The following is an 18,144-nucleotide window of genomic DNA, read 5'->3' on the forward strand; positions in this document are numbered from 1 at the left end:
TGCGCGTTGGTGTGACTGCGGTAGAAAAAAAGGATCGGTCGAAGCCCTGCATAGGAGTCCCTGAATTTAGTCGTAACGCCTCGTGCATGTTGTGAATCTGAATGCTTTCCGGTTTAAATCTTGTGCCGATTCCTAGTAAATGTTTTTTGCTATCGCATATTTTACATTTTGTTATGCACAAGAATGGTCAGAGATTATTGCGGCCCGCGGCATTCATGGGCGATCTGATTTGGCCCGCACTATGCCTATGCCTGGGCACCACTGCTGTACGTAATGCTGATTTTTTTTATATACCTATATGAAAATGCTAGCTGGGTAAGGACAGTTTTACGCATTATCCAACCGTTTATCAACCAACTTAAAACTGTAATGAAATGATTAAAGTATGATATCGTATCTCTCAGTTGCAATAGAAATATACAAACCAAATTGTTTGGTGGGCACTAATATACAGGTTGTATCTAAGATAACCATTTATTGGACAACCAGAATGCAACAATTCAAAAACACAAAGTTGCTCATTTGTTCTGTATTACAATACTGCAACCGGCGAAGTTGTCTACAATTATCAAACATCATTAATATATACGTACAAATCACAATCTATTCAATCATCAAGATACTTGCTTTAGACTTGAATACATTTTTACAGCAACCTTCATGTCTATAATTCTACGAAAGAATAGTAGAAGCACGATGCCCCAAAAAAAGTCCTAATGGGGATTCTCAATGTCATTTCCCATGATGATGGTGACGGCATGCATGCCGTGTGCACACCACCCTGCCCAGAATTTAACGCTTCCGAGTTCGGTCTCCTACGGAGGATGTACGGTGCTTTTTATCACAGCAGATGTAACACTTGACACCTTTGCCACCCTTTCTCTGTAGGGGGCTCTGCCATACCGACAGACGTGCATACATAAATGTCATCAACAGCAACAGCTTCCTCCCATGTTGGCTTGCCGCGTGCTTTGCTTCTTCCGATCACTGACTCGGAACAAACTGTGTGCGGATTGTTTTATGGCCGACAATCGTCGCTCGACGGAGACAATCCTCGTCATGGTCTTGCATAAATGCTGCCACTTGGATCTAGCTTTTTTTATTTTTGATTCAACAGGTTGCTTTACATATTTCATTGCGGTCGAGATGTAGAGCTGTGTATTTTCAAAACAGATTTGAGATGGAATGGTCCTGACAAGGAGCAACGGAAAAATCAGTATGATACAGTAAAGATTTCCACGATATGAATACTATAACTCCGGATTTCTATGACTAGGATGCTAGCAGATTTCTGTACTATACGGTTATCCGTATATTGCAATTACAAGTAGCATGCAGTCTATGGTATATTACGTTGCTTAGCTGTATATTATTCAAATGAAATGATTACTTCATCCATTACGAATGCTTTGAGTACTCTGGAGAGCCATGCTGTTGCTTTTTAGATTCTGCGTAGAACAAAACAGAATTAATTCAATTGCATAAAACTGTTTCACTTCATTTTTCATTAGAATAACGTATGTAAACCGTCCTGGTGTGAGCTCATTTCACACATTGAAGCATATGATGGATTCCCATCAAATCATCAATAAATATTTAAAATTTATTGACAATAGAACAATTATGCCATCAACCATAAATTTGTTTGCTTAGCTTTATGTATTTTAAACACTAGCGTACTCAACGTGCTCAAAAACTAATCGAACTCAAGAAATTTAGACTCTTCCATAAAATATTAGTCAATAACAAGACCACCAAAAACTATCTATAATAACACTAGATGATTCAGTACGAGACGGTCTCAGGACGCGGGTGTTACCGGCGACCCGTCGTCCGAAGCGCCGGCCACTATGGACGGCAGCCCCCCGCAGAAATCACCACTGTCTAGGTTTGTTCGTTTTACTAGGTCTATTGACCTTTATTACTTACCTCCAGTTGGGGCCAAACGAGCGACAGCGAGTAAGGAGAAGATCGCCCCTGCGTAATGGTACTTTCCACGAAAAGGTTTTCCGTGCATGGTGTTTCACAAAATGGTATTCGGCAAAATGTTATACAATCACGGCTAATATTTAAATGCAATCCGCTTTATTTTATCTGGCTAAGCAATGGAAGAGTTGGTTTCTACTTTACTACAAAGAAAAATTGAAATTTTGTATATCAAACTAGCCATGGTTTCATAGTTACGTAATTGCCAAAATGAATCATCTAATTTTGAACTCCTCAGAAACCTGCAAAACTCGAGATTGCAACAAAGATTATCCAAGATTCAGGATTTATGTACAACACAGTTTAATTTGTGGCAATACGAAGTGAGTCTGCAGTCTCCGTTGGTTTGAAGCATATGCGCATTAACTTTTATCATGTACATTAACAGGTGGATAAAATCAAAGCACCATCGACATTTCACAATTTTTGAAAACTGGTTGTTTTAATAAAATAAATGTAATCAATTGAGATTGACCACAATTTTTAGCAAAATCATTTTAGTTGCTTTCTGTGACAAAAAAACCGATTGATAATCACTTTCTTTCTGCAATACGCTTTGCTTTGATGAATATTCGTTAAAAAGCAAAGCCGTGGCATTAAACCTCCTTTCTAAGCCTTGACCCTTTATCGACAGACTTCGCAGCCAGCTATTCGAGTAGATGACAGTTACGGGGCTAAAGCAAAAATCCTACTGACTCTATCTAGCAGCACCGTCTAGTAGAGATTCGAACATACGACGTTACATACGAGAACATAATAGTGTTCTTCATAATAGTTGCAATAAATCTAATTGGTCAGGGTATTATTGTTTCAATGGCTCTATAAAACTAACAGATTTATTGCGGTTTGACAAATAACCGTAATAAGATCAATTTTGATGGGTGCGCCATATTATATTGCTACGCCACATGTATGTTACCATAAGACTAACTTTATAAGAGACGTAGTGCAGCCAACTAGTTTTATCGCGCTTATATAAGGCCATTGCAAATCATTTTTAAAGTTTTTGTCTACCCCCCCCCCCCCTCCTGTGAAATTGACTTGAAAAATTGGGGGGAAAAAATAATTTGTAGGACACGAGTTAATTTTTTATATAATCAATTGTCGCTGGGTTCTATAGCCTGGAAAACTCGAAAAATGAGTGTACGATTTGAGTTAATACGATTAAAAAATTCTCTTTGTTTTTTTTCGACCCCCCCCCCCCCCCCCCCTTCAGTGGCCCAACACCGGAGGGACAAAAACTTTTTAAAATATTTGTAATGGCCTAATCAACCACATTAAATTTGCTATAACAGATCTATCATGGTTTTATTGCTAGCTGTAAGTGTGTTTTGACATGTATCCTGTTGGTATTACGTAATACCATAATAACCAGAGGTTATTGGTTGGTTGGTATTGATTTTTATTAGATAGTGGCTTTAAACCTGGAAGTTCATTCGCCACTCACCAGAGGTTATAATTATTACCTCAATAAAACCTTGACAAAATTCAAATAAAACCAATTGGCTTTAGACCTACGAATGGCCGTTACACAAAAGGCCGAAACACGAATGGCCGAATGTCACACTTGGCCGAAAATATTCACGGGCTTCAACCTGCACAAACGTTGAGTAAATGCTTTCCTTACTCGCTGCCGCACGTTCGGACTTAACTGAGGGATAATCCCTACTAGTCAGTAATCCTAGGAAAATGCATGCACCTAAATAGAAGTGGTGTCTGTGGGACGGCTGCCCCCTCGCAGTGGCCAGCGCTTCCGACGGCGGGTCACCGGCGCACACTTGTGGCCTGCGTTTCCCCCTGAATCATTTAGGAAACAATTGCTACTGACACGGTAAATAGCTTTCGCACTTTATAATGAACGTAAATCATTTCCGCTTAGGGGAAGAAAGGACTTTTAATCATCTATACCCTATAGTAAATAGTTGCGTTGCTTATTGTGTTATTTGTTTGATTAAAGTTCATCTAGCACGTTGAGCCCCTCTATTCCTGGTGCCGGTGGGGTTCTTGAAGAGAACGGATTTCACTACACAGTCGTCCGGCATCCTTGCGACGGGGCTGGCCCACCGTAGTCTCCCAACTTTCGCCAGGTGTACGATGGGATTCTCTCCAAGCAGTGCCTGTCGCTCGTGATTCATACGTCTCCGCCACTCTCCGCTTTCCGTTTGTACTCCGCCAAAAATAGTCCGCAGCACCCCTACTAGCACAGTTATTATAAACTAGTTGTGGTAACCAATTAATGACTAATTTTAGTCATAAATATGTTTCAGCAACCATAAATGACAAAAGTGTGCTATTTGGGATATTTCGTTGAAAAACGGCAAGTGCACGTATGCCTTCTGTAAGCACAGTTAATGTCTTAAATCCGAAGAGGACTGCCGGTCTGATTAGCGTTTTGTAGATCGTCAGCTTTGTGCGGCGTCGTGATCAAGGAGCACTTGATCAAAGCGTCTTGCGGAGGGAAAATAAGACTCGATTTCCAGCTTGAATGCGTCGTTGGATCGCCTTACTCGTATTATTGTCGGCGGTGACCAGAGATCCCAAATATACGAACTCATCAACCACTTCCAGTTCATCGCTGTCAATAGTCACTGTCCGTGGGAATCAAACGTTACTTTCTCGGGAGCTTCTTCCTACCATATATTTGGTTTTCGACGCATTAGTTTGTAACCCTATCTTCCTAGAGGTAGTCCACCTCTCGATGCTCTCCTGAAATAGAAGCAGAAAAGGAAGATGAAACAGAACGAGAAAAAACGGAGAAGAGTACGAAGGAAAACGTGACAAAAGCTAAACAAATAGGTTAGAAAAAGAGGAAAAATGGGAGAGAAAAAGAATAAAAACTGGCATGAAGAAATGAAAAACGAAAGAAAAAACTTGACCGAATGGGAGAGGTGAATGTGTAACACATAAAGTAAGAAAAAGGTGTAAAAACTGGAGAAAAAAAGAGGAAAAACGAGGAGACTATACCATAAGCTACAGGAGTTGTCAAGAAAACGAGGAAAACAAGAAAGAAAATGACGATAAATTAGACAGAAAAGGAAAACAACAAGAGAGAAAAAGGTGATAAATTGAGGGAAAAAAGCTAAAACGGAAGACAAAACGGATAAAACGGAAAATAAAAAACAGAACGTGACTAGTAAGGAGGAAAAGTAAAGTATAATGAGTAAAAGAACGGAGAAGACGAAAACGAAAAACGAATAAAAATTAGTTAAAAAGCGAAAAGAAACCGAAAACCAGGACTAAAGAAAGAAAAAGTCGGAACGGCATCATTTTCTAGATAAGAAAATGCGTTAGGAAAACGAGAAGAAACGAAAAATAAACGAAAAGCGGGACAGGTTAAAAGGAAATAGGGTATGAGGAAACAGTGGACAGGAGAAATAAAAAAGGAAAGAGAAACAGAAAAACCAGAAAAAAGTGGGAACAGAAAACAATAGAAACCAAAAGAAAAAAACCCGAATTAATCCACCTAGCGGCGTGACCTAGCCTTTCTACTGCCGCAATAATCATTATTTAATTTCCCAGGTACATCTATAATTAACTTGACTATATTTTTAAATATCCGTTCCGTATTCCTCAAAATCCTCATTTGCCAGTAAAATTCACAACATATTGCGTAGAGCAATTATATTTTCTTTCCTTGGGTGCGTAAATACTTGTAAGCGTCATTTATGCTACTTGATGAACACCTTATTTAGTTTTATAATATTTACGTGATTTATAGAAAAATAATGTAGACACAAAAGATAATTTTTGCAGACTTCAATGAATATATATAGAAAATTAGAAATTAACCCTCTAACGGGTCTACAGACGGCCTTAACTTTCGGGCTTCAGAGCCACGAAACTTGTTTTGAATTGACAATATGAAATATGTGTTTATAGCAGATTTTTTGATATTTTGATATTTTGATATTAATACCATGCGTTCAAAAGTTAGCATCTTTGAAAAACAAGAGTTCAGAAAAATTATTATTATGCTTCGCTTTTGAAGAAAAAGGAAATCTACAACAAAATGATTAATCTCAAAACTTTGCTATTAGTTTGCTTGGCTTGAATTTTGCAATATATCTGAATTAGAAAAAATAACTAAATAGAGCATTAGATATGAAAAAGAGAAATTGAACTTTTTCTTAGCTGGCGCTCCTTCAGATAATTATTTTTGCATGAAAATCAAAACTTAAGCTTCTTTTGAATGTACTTTCATGAAAAGATAGTCTTGATTAGCTTGATCGCATCATTTTTTTAATGTATCCCGTTAGAGGGTTGGGAAAACAATATGAGGTCGAAAAATAGTGCAAAAGCTGCGTCATAAACATGCTTGAGAATGGGAAATATGATCGATATGATTTCCAGTGCTTGTCATTTTTGATTTATTTATTAAAACATGATACATGACATAAGACATCTGTCCTTTAAAATGTCACTAACGAAAACAAATCTTACAAAATTACTACCGTGCAACGTGTACTTCCAATTTTTCATATAACATTTCTAAGCTCTAGTATCTATTGATTGAAAAGAGCATCTATTGATGCGGAAAATTTTTTTGAAATTTGTATAAATTTATTTGGAAAAATCAACTTACTAGTATTTTTAATCCTATCACCACTATACCTACATGCTTAAATTAACTGCTATTCTTCGCTTTTTGCTTTTCTTGTACAATTGTGAGCAACAGCAAGTGAAGAAAATGACAATTGAATTCTGAAAACAAAGAAAAGAAATAGCTTCTCGATTGAATCCCACTATTTAATATTTATTTGCAACAGATACGTAGTTCACCTACGACGTGCAGGCTTCATCAGTGTCTTATTTCAAAGCGTATACGTATCTGTCGCGAATAAATATTAAATAATGGAATTTAGTCGGTAAAGGTTTTATCTTTTCCTTGAATTCAGAGGTCGTATTCCACTAAGAAGCTTCAAAAACTTCAGTTAATTGGCTTGTTTCTCACTTCTCTTGAATTTCAATGCAAATTTAAAAATTGCAAATTGTCATCACATACACACACATACATACATACATACATACATACATACATACATACATACATACATACATACACACATACATACATACATACATACATACATACATGCATACATGCATACATACATACATACATACATCACACACATTGAATACAATCAACATTTGATTAATATGTTTTGATTTCACACGTTCTAACGGTTTAACCCTCTAGTGCCCAAATTTTTGATTTGCTTGAAAAAATTCTAAAATGCTCATTTCGTGGCCAGAATAATGGAAAAAATATTCTCTAATTACTAAGTTCAGGAATAGTTTGATTATTTATAAAAATTCGTAACCCGCCAATTGGCGGGGTTGGGCACCTGGGCGCAAAAAAGTTGCGAAATCAAATTTTTCAATTTAATTCGGGACATTCATTTCAGAAAATCTATAACAGTGCTAGTATTTACGGAACTAGTTATAATGAGCTTCAACTGAAATTTTTGGCCATATGGCCGATTCTAGGTCCCGGACAAGTTCCTTCGAAATCCGTTCTGTGCTTGAATCAGAAAAGAAACTCTCCCCGGGCCTGGAACCGGTCATACGGCCTCTGAGAGACATGAGATGATCGCCAATCGCTATTTTGTCGAGTGCTAATATTTTTTGACATGCGACACGACATACTTTACTGATGGTGAAATGTCCCTTTATGGGAACCGGCTCCGGATTTATAGTGTCCCCCCGGATTCGGATGGCGCGTACTATGGCTCATAACTGCAGCAAAGTAACTGATATGTCCACAGTTGATGATATATTTTATACAAACCAACAGATTTAAAAAAAAAATTAAATATTTGGCAACTTTATCTAATACAGCAATGTCGCGGTCCCCCAAGGAACTCCGGAATAACTCCAGGGCCATAAGACATATGGCCATTATCTATAGGTATTATGTAAATAGTAAAGATTCGGTAAAATTTTAGAAAGGCGAACAACAACATTAGTAGCTGCTCCCAAGTCAGGATTGCCTACACCATAATATGCTTTGGAACTGTAACCATTGAAAAACCATTGGAATCTGATAGAACATGAAACTTAAATCCTCATTTATGTGATTTGTTTGATAAATTGGGTTTTTCATTTTTGTTGTACCCATTTGTTCACTACAATCTTTTATCGACTGGTAATTCACTCAATTTGTTCATTAACACAAACTTATTAAGCGGGATAAATTAAAATTTGCGGTTAAAATGGTCTATGATAGATCCCATTTTGAATAATTGTCTTGCTTATCGAGATTTTGTCGTTAAGCAGCAAAATTCGCCGGGTTTCATTGAATCTGTTTATTGGTTATAGGGTTATGGTTTTCAAATACCATAAAATGCAAAAATGTTTTGTGATATAGCTATAAAGCGCTATATTGCAGCTCGTCAAAAAGGCGCACTGAAAATTAGGTGATAAGTCCTATAAATTCCCCTTCTGTTTTAATGCCACTGCATGTTTGTGTATTTTTCAAGGCATATAAAAGAAACTAACAAGGCCTATAACAATAATTTTTAGCTTAAACTCGAAAAAATCAATAAATACAACGGAAACAACACGTTGTCAAATTACCAAAAAAAAGTTGGCGTTAATGCCCAACCCCGCCAATTGGCGGGGTTAGTTCCTTGATAAAAATCGACCAGTTCCTAAACTTTTTATTGCAAATTTCCTTTTTTACCATGAAGTACAACTCATCAGTTACTCACCAATAATTTTTTTGTTTATTTATTCCAAGAAATAAGCAATTTACAACAATTTGAATTTCACTCTGCAGTGCAAAATAATTTTTTTCTCAGTTTTCTGGCATTTTTCAAGTTTCGCACGAAATATCTGTTTCAAATTAATGTAATAAAACAAACAAACCACTCGAATAGTTAGATTAGACTATAATGAGAAGGTATCAGTGGATACCAACATAAAACGAATAAGCAGAGTAGATTTATAACGATTTTCCTGAAGCCCGCCAATTGGCAGGGTTGGGAACTAGAGGGTTAATATACGGTGCTTAAGTGTTAAAGATTGAATAACTTTTGAATGAACCGTCCGATTTTAAATAACTCGGTTTTGTTTGATAGATCTCAGCAGTAATTTTTAAATAATAATAAAATGTGTGATGTTTTTCATTGAATTAATGTTTATATGTTACATAAATATGTTTTAAATACTATTTTTTCACATTTCTTTATGTAACTTTCAAACTACAAGTCCAATCATCATGAAATTTGGAAGTTAAGAGTTTGTAAGGCTCCTCTTTCATATGCAATCAATTTTGTTCAAATCGGTTAAGGGACCTATGAGATAATGAAGTCCCATATTTTTCGTATTTTTATACATAACTTTTGAACTAAAAGTCCGATCAGTATGAAATTCAATAGCGACCAATGGGACACTTAGACCTTCCATTTGACACTAAGAACATTAAAATCGGTCCAGCCATCTCCGAGAAAAGTGAGTGAGATTAAAAGCGTCACATACACACACACACACATACACACACACACACACACACACACACACACACACACATACATACACACACACAGAAAATGCTCAGTTTTCGAAACTGAGTCGAATGGTATATGACATTCGGCCCGCAGGACCTTCTTTCCATTTCCGGTTTTCCGAGTGATTTCTATACCTTTATACTATATATTTATATAGTAGAAAGGCAAAAAGAAAAGCAAGAGTGTAAAAGAAAACCGGTAGAGGAAACGATGAAAGAGAGAAATGGGTGTCATAGGGGATATGAAAGGAGTCAGAAAACACAGAAGACTACAAAAGTAAAACGAGAAAAACGAAACGAAAAGCCGGAAAACGAAAAAGTAAAAAATAGAACTCGAGTGAAACCCAAGAGGAAAAACAGGATTAAAAATTATAAAAACGACGATAAACGGAAGAATGAAACCGGAAATACAGGACAGAAAAAAGAAAACCAAGAGAAAAACGAGCAAAAATCTAAGGAAGTGAGCAAAAACCGAGAAAGGGGTTCAGAAAAAATTTAAAAACGGAACAGAAAAGAGATGAAACGTGTAATAGGAGAAGACGAAAAATGTCAATTCTAATTTTATGTAAAACTTCACATTTAGTTTCGTGTCCGGTTCGATTTGAAGTGAAACTTCAAGTTCAAATTAGTCCAAATTCAAGTCTAAGTTAATTCCCAGTTTAGGTTCAATTTTATGGGGGGGGGGGGGACGTTGTTGTGATGGTTTGAGATTGCTCCCCCTTCTGGAAGGGGGCTCCCATACAAAAAAAAACACAAATATCTGCATAATTCAAGAACTAATCAAGCAAATGGAACCAAATTAGGCATGTGGGGGTTTTTGCGGTATTTCTTTTAATGGTGGTTCAATATCCCCCCTCCCTCTGGAAGGTGGGTTCACATACAAATGAAACAGTAATTTCTGCATAACTCGAGAACTAATCAAGCGAATGGAAGCAAATTTGGCATGAAGCGATTTTTGAGGGGGAGGGGGCTCCATATAAGGCCATTACAAATATTCAAAAAAGTTTTTGCCCTTCCGGTGTTGGCCAACTGAAGGGGGGAGGGGGGCGAAAAAAAACAAACAGATTTTTTTAATCGAGCAAAAAAATTGCGTTTTAAATTTTTACTAAAACTTTTAACGTGAAAACTAAATCTATTCTTGCTTTTTATATATCCGTTATTATTTTCCGTGCAAAAAAATACGAGGAGAAATACAAAATCGAATGAAAACTTTTTTTGCCGATTTTCGGAAATTCCGTTGTTCGAAATTTCCATTTCTGTTCCGTGTTGAAGCGTAAATACTCATTTTGCGAGTTTTTTAGGCTGTAGAGTCCACAGACAATTGATTTTATAAAAATATTTTGACTTATATAAGACAAATTATTTTTTTGCTCCCCGATTTTTCATACCAATTTCAAAGGAGGGGGGTTGATAAAAATAAAAATTTTAAATTTAAACAAAATTTTTAAATTTAAAACGTAATTTCCTCAATTTTTAAATGTTGTTTAATTTTAAATTTTGAGTCTGACCTAATTTGGAGGTTATGTTACTTAAATGCACCAACCGCCAAACAATTGGTTGTTCATTTTCCAACACCATGTATGATTTTTCGAAAGCAGAAACTGCTATAATATAAATCAAAGTTTGTGTTTTATTTGGTTCAGAACTTGCAAATCGAATAAAAATAAAAAGTCTTTGGACCAAATCTGTTCATATATTAATACGTTAATCTTCATTCGTTGTGAAAGGACCATGAATGACGAACCACCACACTCAATTATTAGACTCTCGAATCCCACAATCAAGAGGCATCCCAATTGACAATAACGCTACATAATCTACTGGCTCTCCACTCTGACAATAGCCGAGTTGTCGGATTAAAGTCAAGCACTTCCCTTTCCGTACCACACCCTCAGACGGCCAGTGAACGCATGATACATGAACGATGCCGTATACCTACTGCCGCACCAGCAGAAGGCAAGGCGAGTGAACTGAAATCCCCTGAAGGACAGATTGAGTTTAATCAAAAAGTACAACATAACGGCAGCTGGAAAAGCCACCAAAGCAACGATGATTGCTCAAGCAGACCACAGAGCAACCAGGAAAAATTCAACACATTTATTCCGCCCTGGTTTTCTTCTTCCCCGAAGGAATCGAACAGAAGGGGAGGAAACTCCCCCATCAGAAAGGCGTGAAGGTATGCAAGGGAGCATGTACGACGTACGACACCCGATCTCACGGGTAGTGAACGAAAGGATGAAGCGAATGTACACAAAATGCCTTTATGCTCAACCTCAAACATCAGCGGTGAAGTTTGGCTAAGAAGCTAGCTACATACGATAGGAAGAGTTTTCTTGACCTGCATTGTACTGAACTGACTGGGTATGAAAATGATGTTAGCTGTTGATCTAGCACCGGAAGAAAGTCAGAACATTAACATTATTCAGTATATTTTTACATTCGAGTTTACAAATCAAATGCATTAGTCAAATTCCTATGCTCTTTACTAACTGCCATTGATATCTTTATCGAACAAGACAATTCGGCTTATGTACATGACAATAAAAAGTAAACACAAAAAGATCAAACCAGAACACAAAGTATACCTATATGCTGATAACGATTTCCATTCACCAGTGTAGTGATAAGAAAGTTTCATTCTTTACCCGTTTAATCAAGTATAGAAACGAGGAAAAGGATTTTTCTGACCGTAGATGAAAGCTTTCAAACCGGAAACTACGTGGGAACGAAAAAAATCAAATCAGCTCCATTTTGTCCCTGCGTAGCTCCAAGGCTTCTCTGTAAGTCGCAGCTGTTGATTCGTTTGGCTTTGTTTGCTTGTCACTGTTAGATTGTCGTTTGCTAGAAGGACACACCAGAAAATGACGCGGATTGAATGAGCCATATTAAATTAACAGCATGGAAATGAAGTTAACAAACGCTGAACCAGGGCCCTTTTGTTCACTTTTAGTCTAATTCGTAAGATGAAAATCATCATTTTGATTATCATCTAGATCTCCACAGTGCGTTGGTTGAAGTATGACCGTTACAGGCAATCTCAAATGTCTCTCGCATTTTCTTCGGTGCACCACCACCGAGTGAAACTTGCGTGCCACACGCGGCAGCCACCCTCAAGATGTTTACCCTATCCGGTCTCAGATGTGTTTTATTATTGATTAAGAATGCTGTACGCGGTTCCTGCCGTTCTGTTTACATTTTATTAACACACAATCGTTGCATACCGTGCGCTGCGCCATTGTTGATTTGCTATTTTCTCTGCTCCTTCGCTCGGGGGTGATTGTTATCGCATTTATAACAAAAGATGTAGCTAAGCAGATACGTACTTTACGATCGTGTTTGTTGCATGTTTTTTTCTCCTCAGCATCTAGCCCGCCTACGACGATACCACCCTCGACAACCGAGAGCATCATTACGACCGTTGCCACGACAAAATCCGCCTTTGAACTACCTTTCGGATCAACAACAATCGTCCCCGTCGGCTACATTGACAAAGGTAAGAAAACTTAATCTACTCACTACTGCAGTCCGGATCTGGTTCGATTGTTTTGCACTAGATGCAGTTGACTTTCGTTTACTTCTTACGGTAACTGTTCTGTGTGTTTTAATTTTACCAGGAAACAAATATCAATCCAATCTGAACGACGTCGATCGATCGGAACAAAAATCCAGCAATGGATCCAAATCCAGCAGAGATCGAGCTACTTCAAAACAGCCAAAGCATAGTGGTAAGTTTAAATATTGCAAATTGCCAGTTATTTCATCATTCCAGAAAAGTTCTACCTACTTGAGCAGAAGCGAGGCTATGTGTTTGAAAACATAAATGAGACTAAAACAGAAATAATTATTATTGCAGTACAGAACAGAAGTGGAAAACAAAATCAAAACACGTTATTACCAACTATCTTCCTACAGACACTAGCGATCCTAGCGGTCATTTTTCAGCAAGCCACGAAAGAGAATTTGTTACCACTTTTTGATCATCGCAATACTCGGCCTTCCACTTCTGTTTTGTGATATGAACAATCTGTGAAGTATACATAAGCGGCGCCGTACCTCTTGAGGGCGTCAAATAGGGCCTAAAATTTAGTGAAACACTAGCAAAAAATAGCGACGTGCCGGCTCAGGGACGCTATACCAATCATGCATGACCGTATAACTCGAAAAATATTTCTTGTTTCATGATATTTCTAAAGTTTGAATGATGAGTTTTAACGTAGAACTACGTCTTATGGGACAGTAGCGTATCATTTGTAAAAAATTAAAAAATGTCAACGTCACGAAAAGTAGTTAGGTTTAGGGGGCGCTACTTAATAACAGCGATTTCTGATTTTTAATACTTTTACTCTAATTGATCTAAAACTATTAAATTATTATTATTAAATTAAATTTTTGCGTGCTTGTGTGTAGTGGGGCTTACCCTTCCTTCAATCTACTTTACAGGGGTGCTCCGTAGCCGCAAGGTTACCGAGTCTGCTTTGACAAGCGAGTGGTCGTGGGTTCGAATCTTAGTAGAATCAAGCCATTCGATTTCAAGACTTTAGCATGGGTTTATTCTCAGGCCCCTCCATTTACCCTCCCTTCATGCTGAATTTCTATATATTTACCCACTGAAGCCTCTTGACAGTGCAAAAGTCCTTCCTATAGTAAAGTGTACTGGTCAGAGGAACGAATGAGTCCTCGCCAGGGACGGCTATTATATGGGATAGTACTGGAAGCGAGGAATAAGCGGGTAAAGTAGATCAAGCTTTGAAGGAAGGGTAAACCCCAATACAAACAAGCACGCATAAAATATAATAAGCATATGGCTCATTCAATAACGATTATAGCAAAAAGAAATACAGTGCAGATCATACAGCAAACACCCGGGCAATATCACAATAGATCAACTATACTGGTCGCAGTGATGAGTCCACACAGGAGAAAAAAATCTACTTTACCCACCTTTCTCCTCAATGCCAGTACTGTCTCTATTTGCAGCAATGCCTGGCGAGGCTGACCGGTGGTACATTTAACTATAGGAGTGCCTTTGCACTGTCAAGAGTGCTTTTAACGGGGTCGTATAGAAATCAGTCTGAGAATAAACACTTGCTAAAGTCATTTGACATCGAATGGCCTGATCCTACTAAGATTCGAACCCACAACTCACGACCAGAAATTAAAATTTCGCGACAAAAATCAAAAAAACTTTTTGACCTATGGGTGTTTTCCATCACTAAAACAATTTGCATAGTCTGCAAAACTGATTTCTGGGTCATTTTGACCATAACTATGCCTATTTATAATTACCATGGCTATTAATATCAGTTTTGTGTAGAAATGCCTAATTTTGTCACTTTTAAACTCATTTTCACATTTATCCGTCTTGTTTCAAATGAATAATAACCATAATTCCTGGTAAACGGCTGAATAATGGGTACCGTCGGTGCCTTGTGCACCTGTAGGCATAAAATAGACCCTACAGTGGTTCATAGCCTCTTATTCAGCAACTCCTATTCCTACCTCCTCGTAGTACCAGCCGGAATACGAGCAACTTTGGTGGAGATCGGGTTACCAATCCCGGTGGAAGCCAAGGTCGTATGCTGACAGGAAAAGAGGGCTCTTTCGAGCTTCGTTGGCCCTCCGGCGAAGCAAAAGGTTGGTGTACCGTCACCACGAAAAATACTAAAGCACGGAACGAAGAACAAATAAACTCTTACTGGAACAATCGGAATAGACCCACGCGACGATAAAGGACTATGGATTGGAAACTCGGGACGTGGAACTGCCGATCTCTCAACTTCCAAGGGAGCACTCGAGTGCTCTCCGACGTATTGAAGAGCCGCAGGTTCGACGTCGTAGCGCTGCAGGAGGTGTGCTGAAAAAGCTCATCGGTACGTACGTTCAGAGATGGACATACCATCTACCAGAGCTGCGGCAACACACACGAGCTGGGTACAGCTTTCATAGTGATGGGCGAGATGCGGAAACGGGTGATTGGGTGGTGGCCAATCAATCCTCGAATGTGCAGGTTGAGAATCAAGGGTCGATTCTTCAATATAAACATCATCAACATGCACAGCCCTCACCTCAGAAGTCCCGATGACGACAAGGATGAACTCTATGCGCAGTTGGAGAGTGAATACGACCGCTGCCCAAAACATGATATCAACATCGTTATCGGGAATTTCAATGCTCAGGTCGTCCAGGAGGAGGAATACAAACCGGTGATTGGAAGGTTCAGTGCACACCAGCGGACCAATGAAATGGGCCTAAGACTTATCGACTTTGCCTTCTCCAAGAATATGGCCGTACGTAGTACCTTTTTCCAGCACAGAATCCATCATAAGTACACCTGGAGGTCACCAAATCAGACAGAATCACAGATAGACCACGTTTTGATCGACAGTCGGCACTTCTCAGACATTATCGACGTCAGATCCTATCGAAGCGCTAACGTTGACTCGGACCACTACCTAGTGATGGTTAAGATGCGCCCAAGACTCTCCGTTGTGAACAACATTCGGTACCGACGCCAGCCTCGGTTAGATCTCGCGCGGCTGAAGCAGCCAGACGTCGCCGCAAACTACGCGCATTCACTCGAAGCTGCACTGCCGGAAGAGGATGAGCTGGACGAAGCCCCTCTCGAAGACAGTTGGAACACTATCAAAACAGTCATCAGCCGTGTAGCGGAGAGCTCCATCGGGCATGTGGCTCGGAATCAGCGGAACGATTGGTTTGACGATGAATGTAGGAGGGTGATGGATGAGGAGAACGCTGCGCGGACGGCCAAGATACGCAGTGCCACACATCAGAACGTGGAAAGACACAAACAGAAGAAGATGCAGCGAAACCAAATCTTTCGGGAGAAAAAGCGTTACCTGGAAGAGCAGGAATATCCCGTAAAGGCTTTGTGCCGCGAGCCGAAATGTGTCGGGATAAGACTAGCAGTATTCTGACGAACGATCGTGAGGTGACCGATAGGTGGAAGCAGCACTTCGACGAATACCTGAATGGCGCCCAGGCGGAGAACCATGGCGGCGGGGAAAGCGATTTCGACGGTGCAACAAACGGGGAAGTGCTGCCAGCCCCAACGATAGGCGAAGTTAAGGAGGCCATCATGCAGCTAAAAAACAACAAGTCAGCTGGAAAAGATGGCATCGGAGCGGAGCTTATTAAAATGGGACCAGAAAAGCTGGCGGTTGGACCGACTAATTGGCAGAATTTGGGATACGGAACAGCTACCGGAGGAGTGGAAAGATGGGGTTATCTGCCCGATCTATAAAAAGGGCGACAAGTTGGACTGTGAGAACTATCGAGCGATCACCGTTCTCAATGCCGCCTATAAAGTGCTGTCCCAAATCATTTTCCGCCGACTATCACCAATTGCGAATAGATTTGTGGGAACTTATCAAGCCGGCTTCGTCGAAGGTCGGTCTACAACGGATCAAATATTTACACTGCGGCAAATCCTCCAAAAAGGCCGTGAATACAAAGGTCCCACGTATCATTTATTCGTTGACTTCAAAGCCGCGTATGATACCCTCGACCGCAAAGAGCTATGGAAAATCATGGACGAGAACAGCTTCCCCAGGAAGCTCATCAAACTGATTAAATCTACGATGGGTGGTACACAGTGCTGTGTTCGAATTTCGGGTGGATTGTCAAGTTCATTCGAATCACACAGAGGGCTTCGTCAAGGTGATGGTCTTTCATACCTGCTGTTCAACATAGCGCAACAAGGTTTTATGAACCGAGCGGATATCAACATGCGGGGCGCGATATTCAACAAATCTAGTCAATTTGTTTGTTTTGCCGATGACATGGATATTATCGGCCGAAAATCTGTGGCGGTGTCTGAACAGTACACCAGACTAAAGCGCGAAGCAGAAAAGATTGGGTTAAAGGTAAATACGTCTAAAACAAAATACTTGCTGGCCAGCGGAACCGAGGCCGAACGACACCGCTTGGGCAGTAGTATATTGATCGACGGCGATGAGTTTGAGTTAGTCGATGAATTTGTCTACCTTGGCTCACTGGTAACGGCGGACAATGATACCAGCCGTGAGATTCGGAGGCGTATTATCAGCGGAAGTCGTGCTTACTACAGGCTCCACAAGCAATTGCGGTCGCCGTACAAGGTGCACCCTGTACAAGACGCTTATTAGACCGGTTGTTCTCGACGGGCATGAAACATGGACAATGCTCGAGGACGACCTGCGAGTGCTCGGAGTTTTCGAACGACGAGTGCTAAGAACGATCTTCGCGGCGTACAGGAGAACGGAGTATGGAAGCGGAGGATGAACCATGAGCTCGCACAGCTCTATGGCGAACCCAGTATCCGGAAGGTGGCTAAAGCTGGACGGATACGATGGGCAGGGCATGTTGCAAGAATGCCGGACAACTACCTTGCAAAGATGGTGTTCGCCTCAAATCCGGTAGGAACAAGACGACCAGGAGCGCAGCGAGCAAGATGGTTAGACCAGGTGGAGCGAGATCTGGCGGAGAGTATTCGGTGTCCAAGGAATTGGAGAGCGGTAGCTCTCAACCGAGTTACATGGAGAAACTTTGTTCAACAGGCTTTGTCTTAGGACGGCAAGCCACCTAAGTAAATAAGTAATTCCATTATGGTTAATGGACTTTTACCCTTCTTTTGCTAAAATGGCAACATG

General features: G+C 39.7%; 1 protein-coding gene across 1 annotated transcript in view; it reads left to right on the forward strand.

Moving 5' to 3' along the window:
• The window catches only part of LOC128740303 (lachesin-like), a 161,032-nt gene that overhangs the window by 122,530 nt on the left and 20,358 nt on the right, over positions 1 to 18,144 (forward strand). The window contains exons 8-9 of the mRNA XM_053835842.1: positions 12,858 to 12,989; positions 13,111 to 13,221. Coding sequence (XP_053691817.1) covers positions 12,858 to 12,989; positions 13,111 to 13,221 — 243 coding nt within the window. The remainder of the gene's footprint in view (positions 1 to 12,857; positions 12,990 to 13,110; positions 13,222 to 18,144) is intronic.

This window comes from Sabethes cyaneus, chromosome 3 (assembly GCF_943734655.1).
Source record: "Sabethes cyaneus chromosome 3, idSabCyanKW18_F2, whole genome shotgun sequence".
Classification (NCBI taxonomy): Eukaryota; Metazoa; Arthropoda; class Insecta; order Diptera; family Culicidae; genus Sabethes; species Sabethes cyaneus.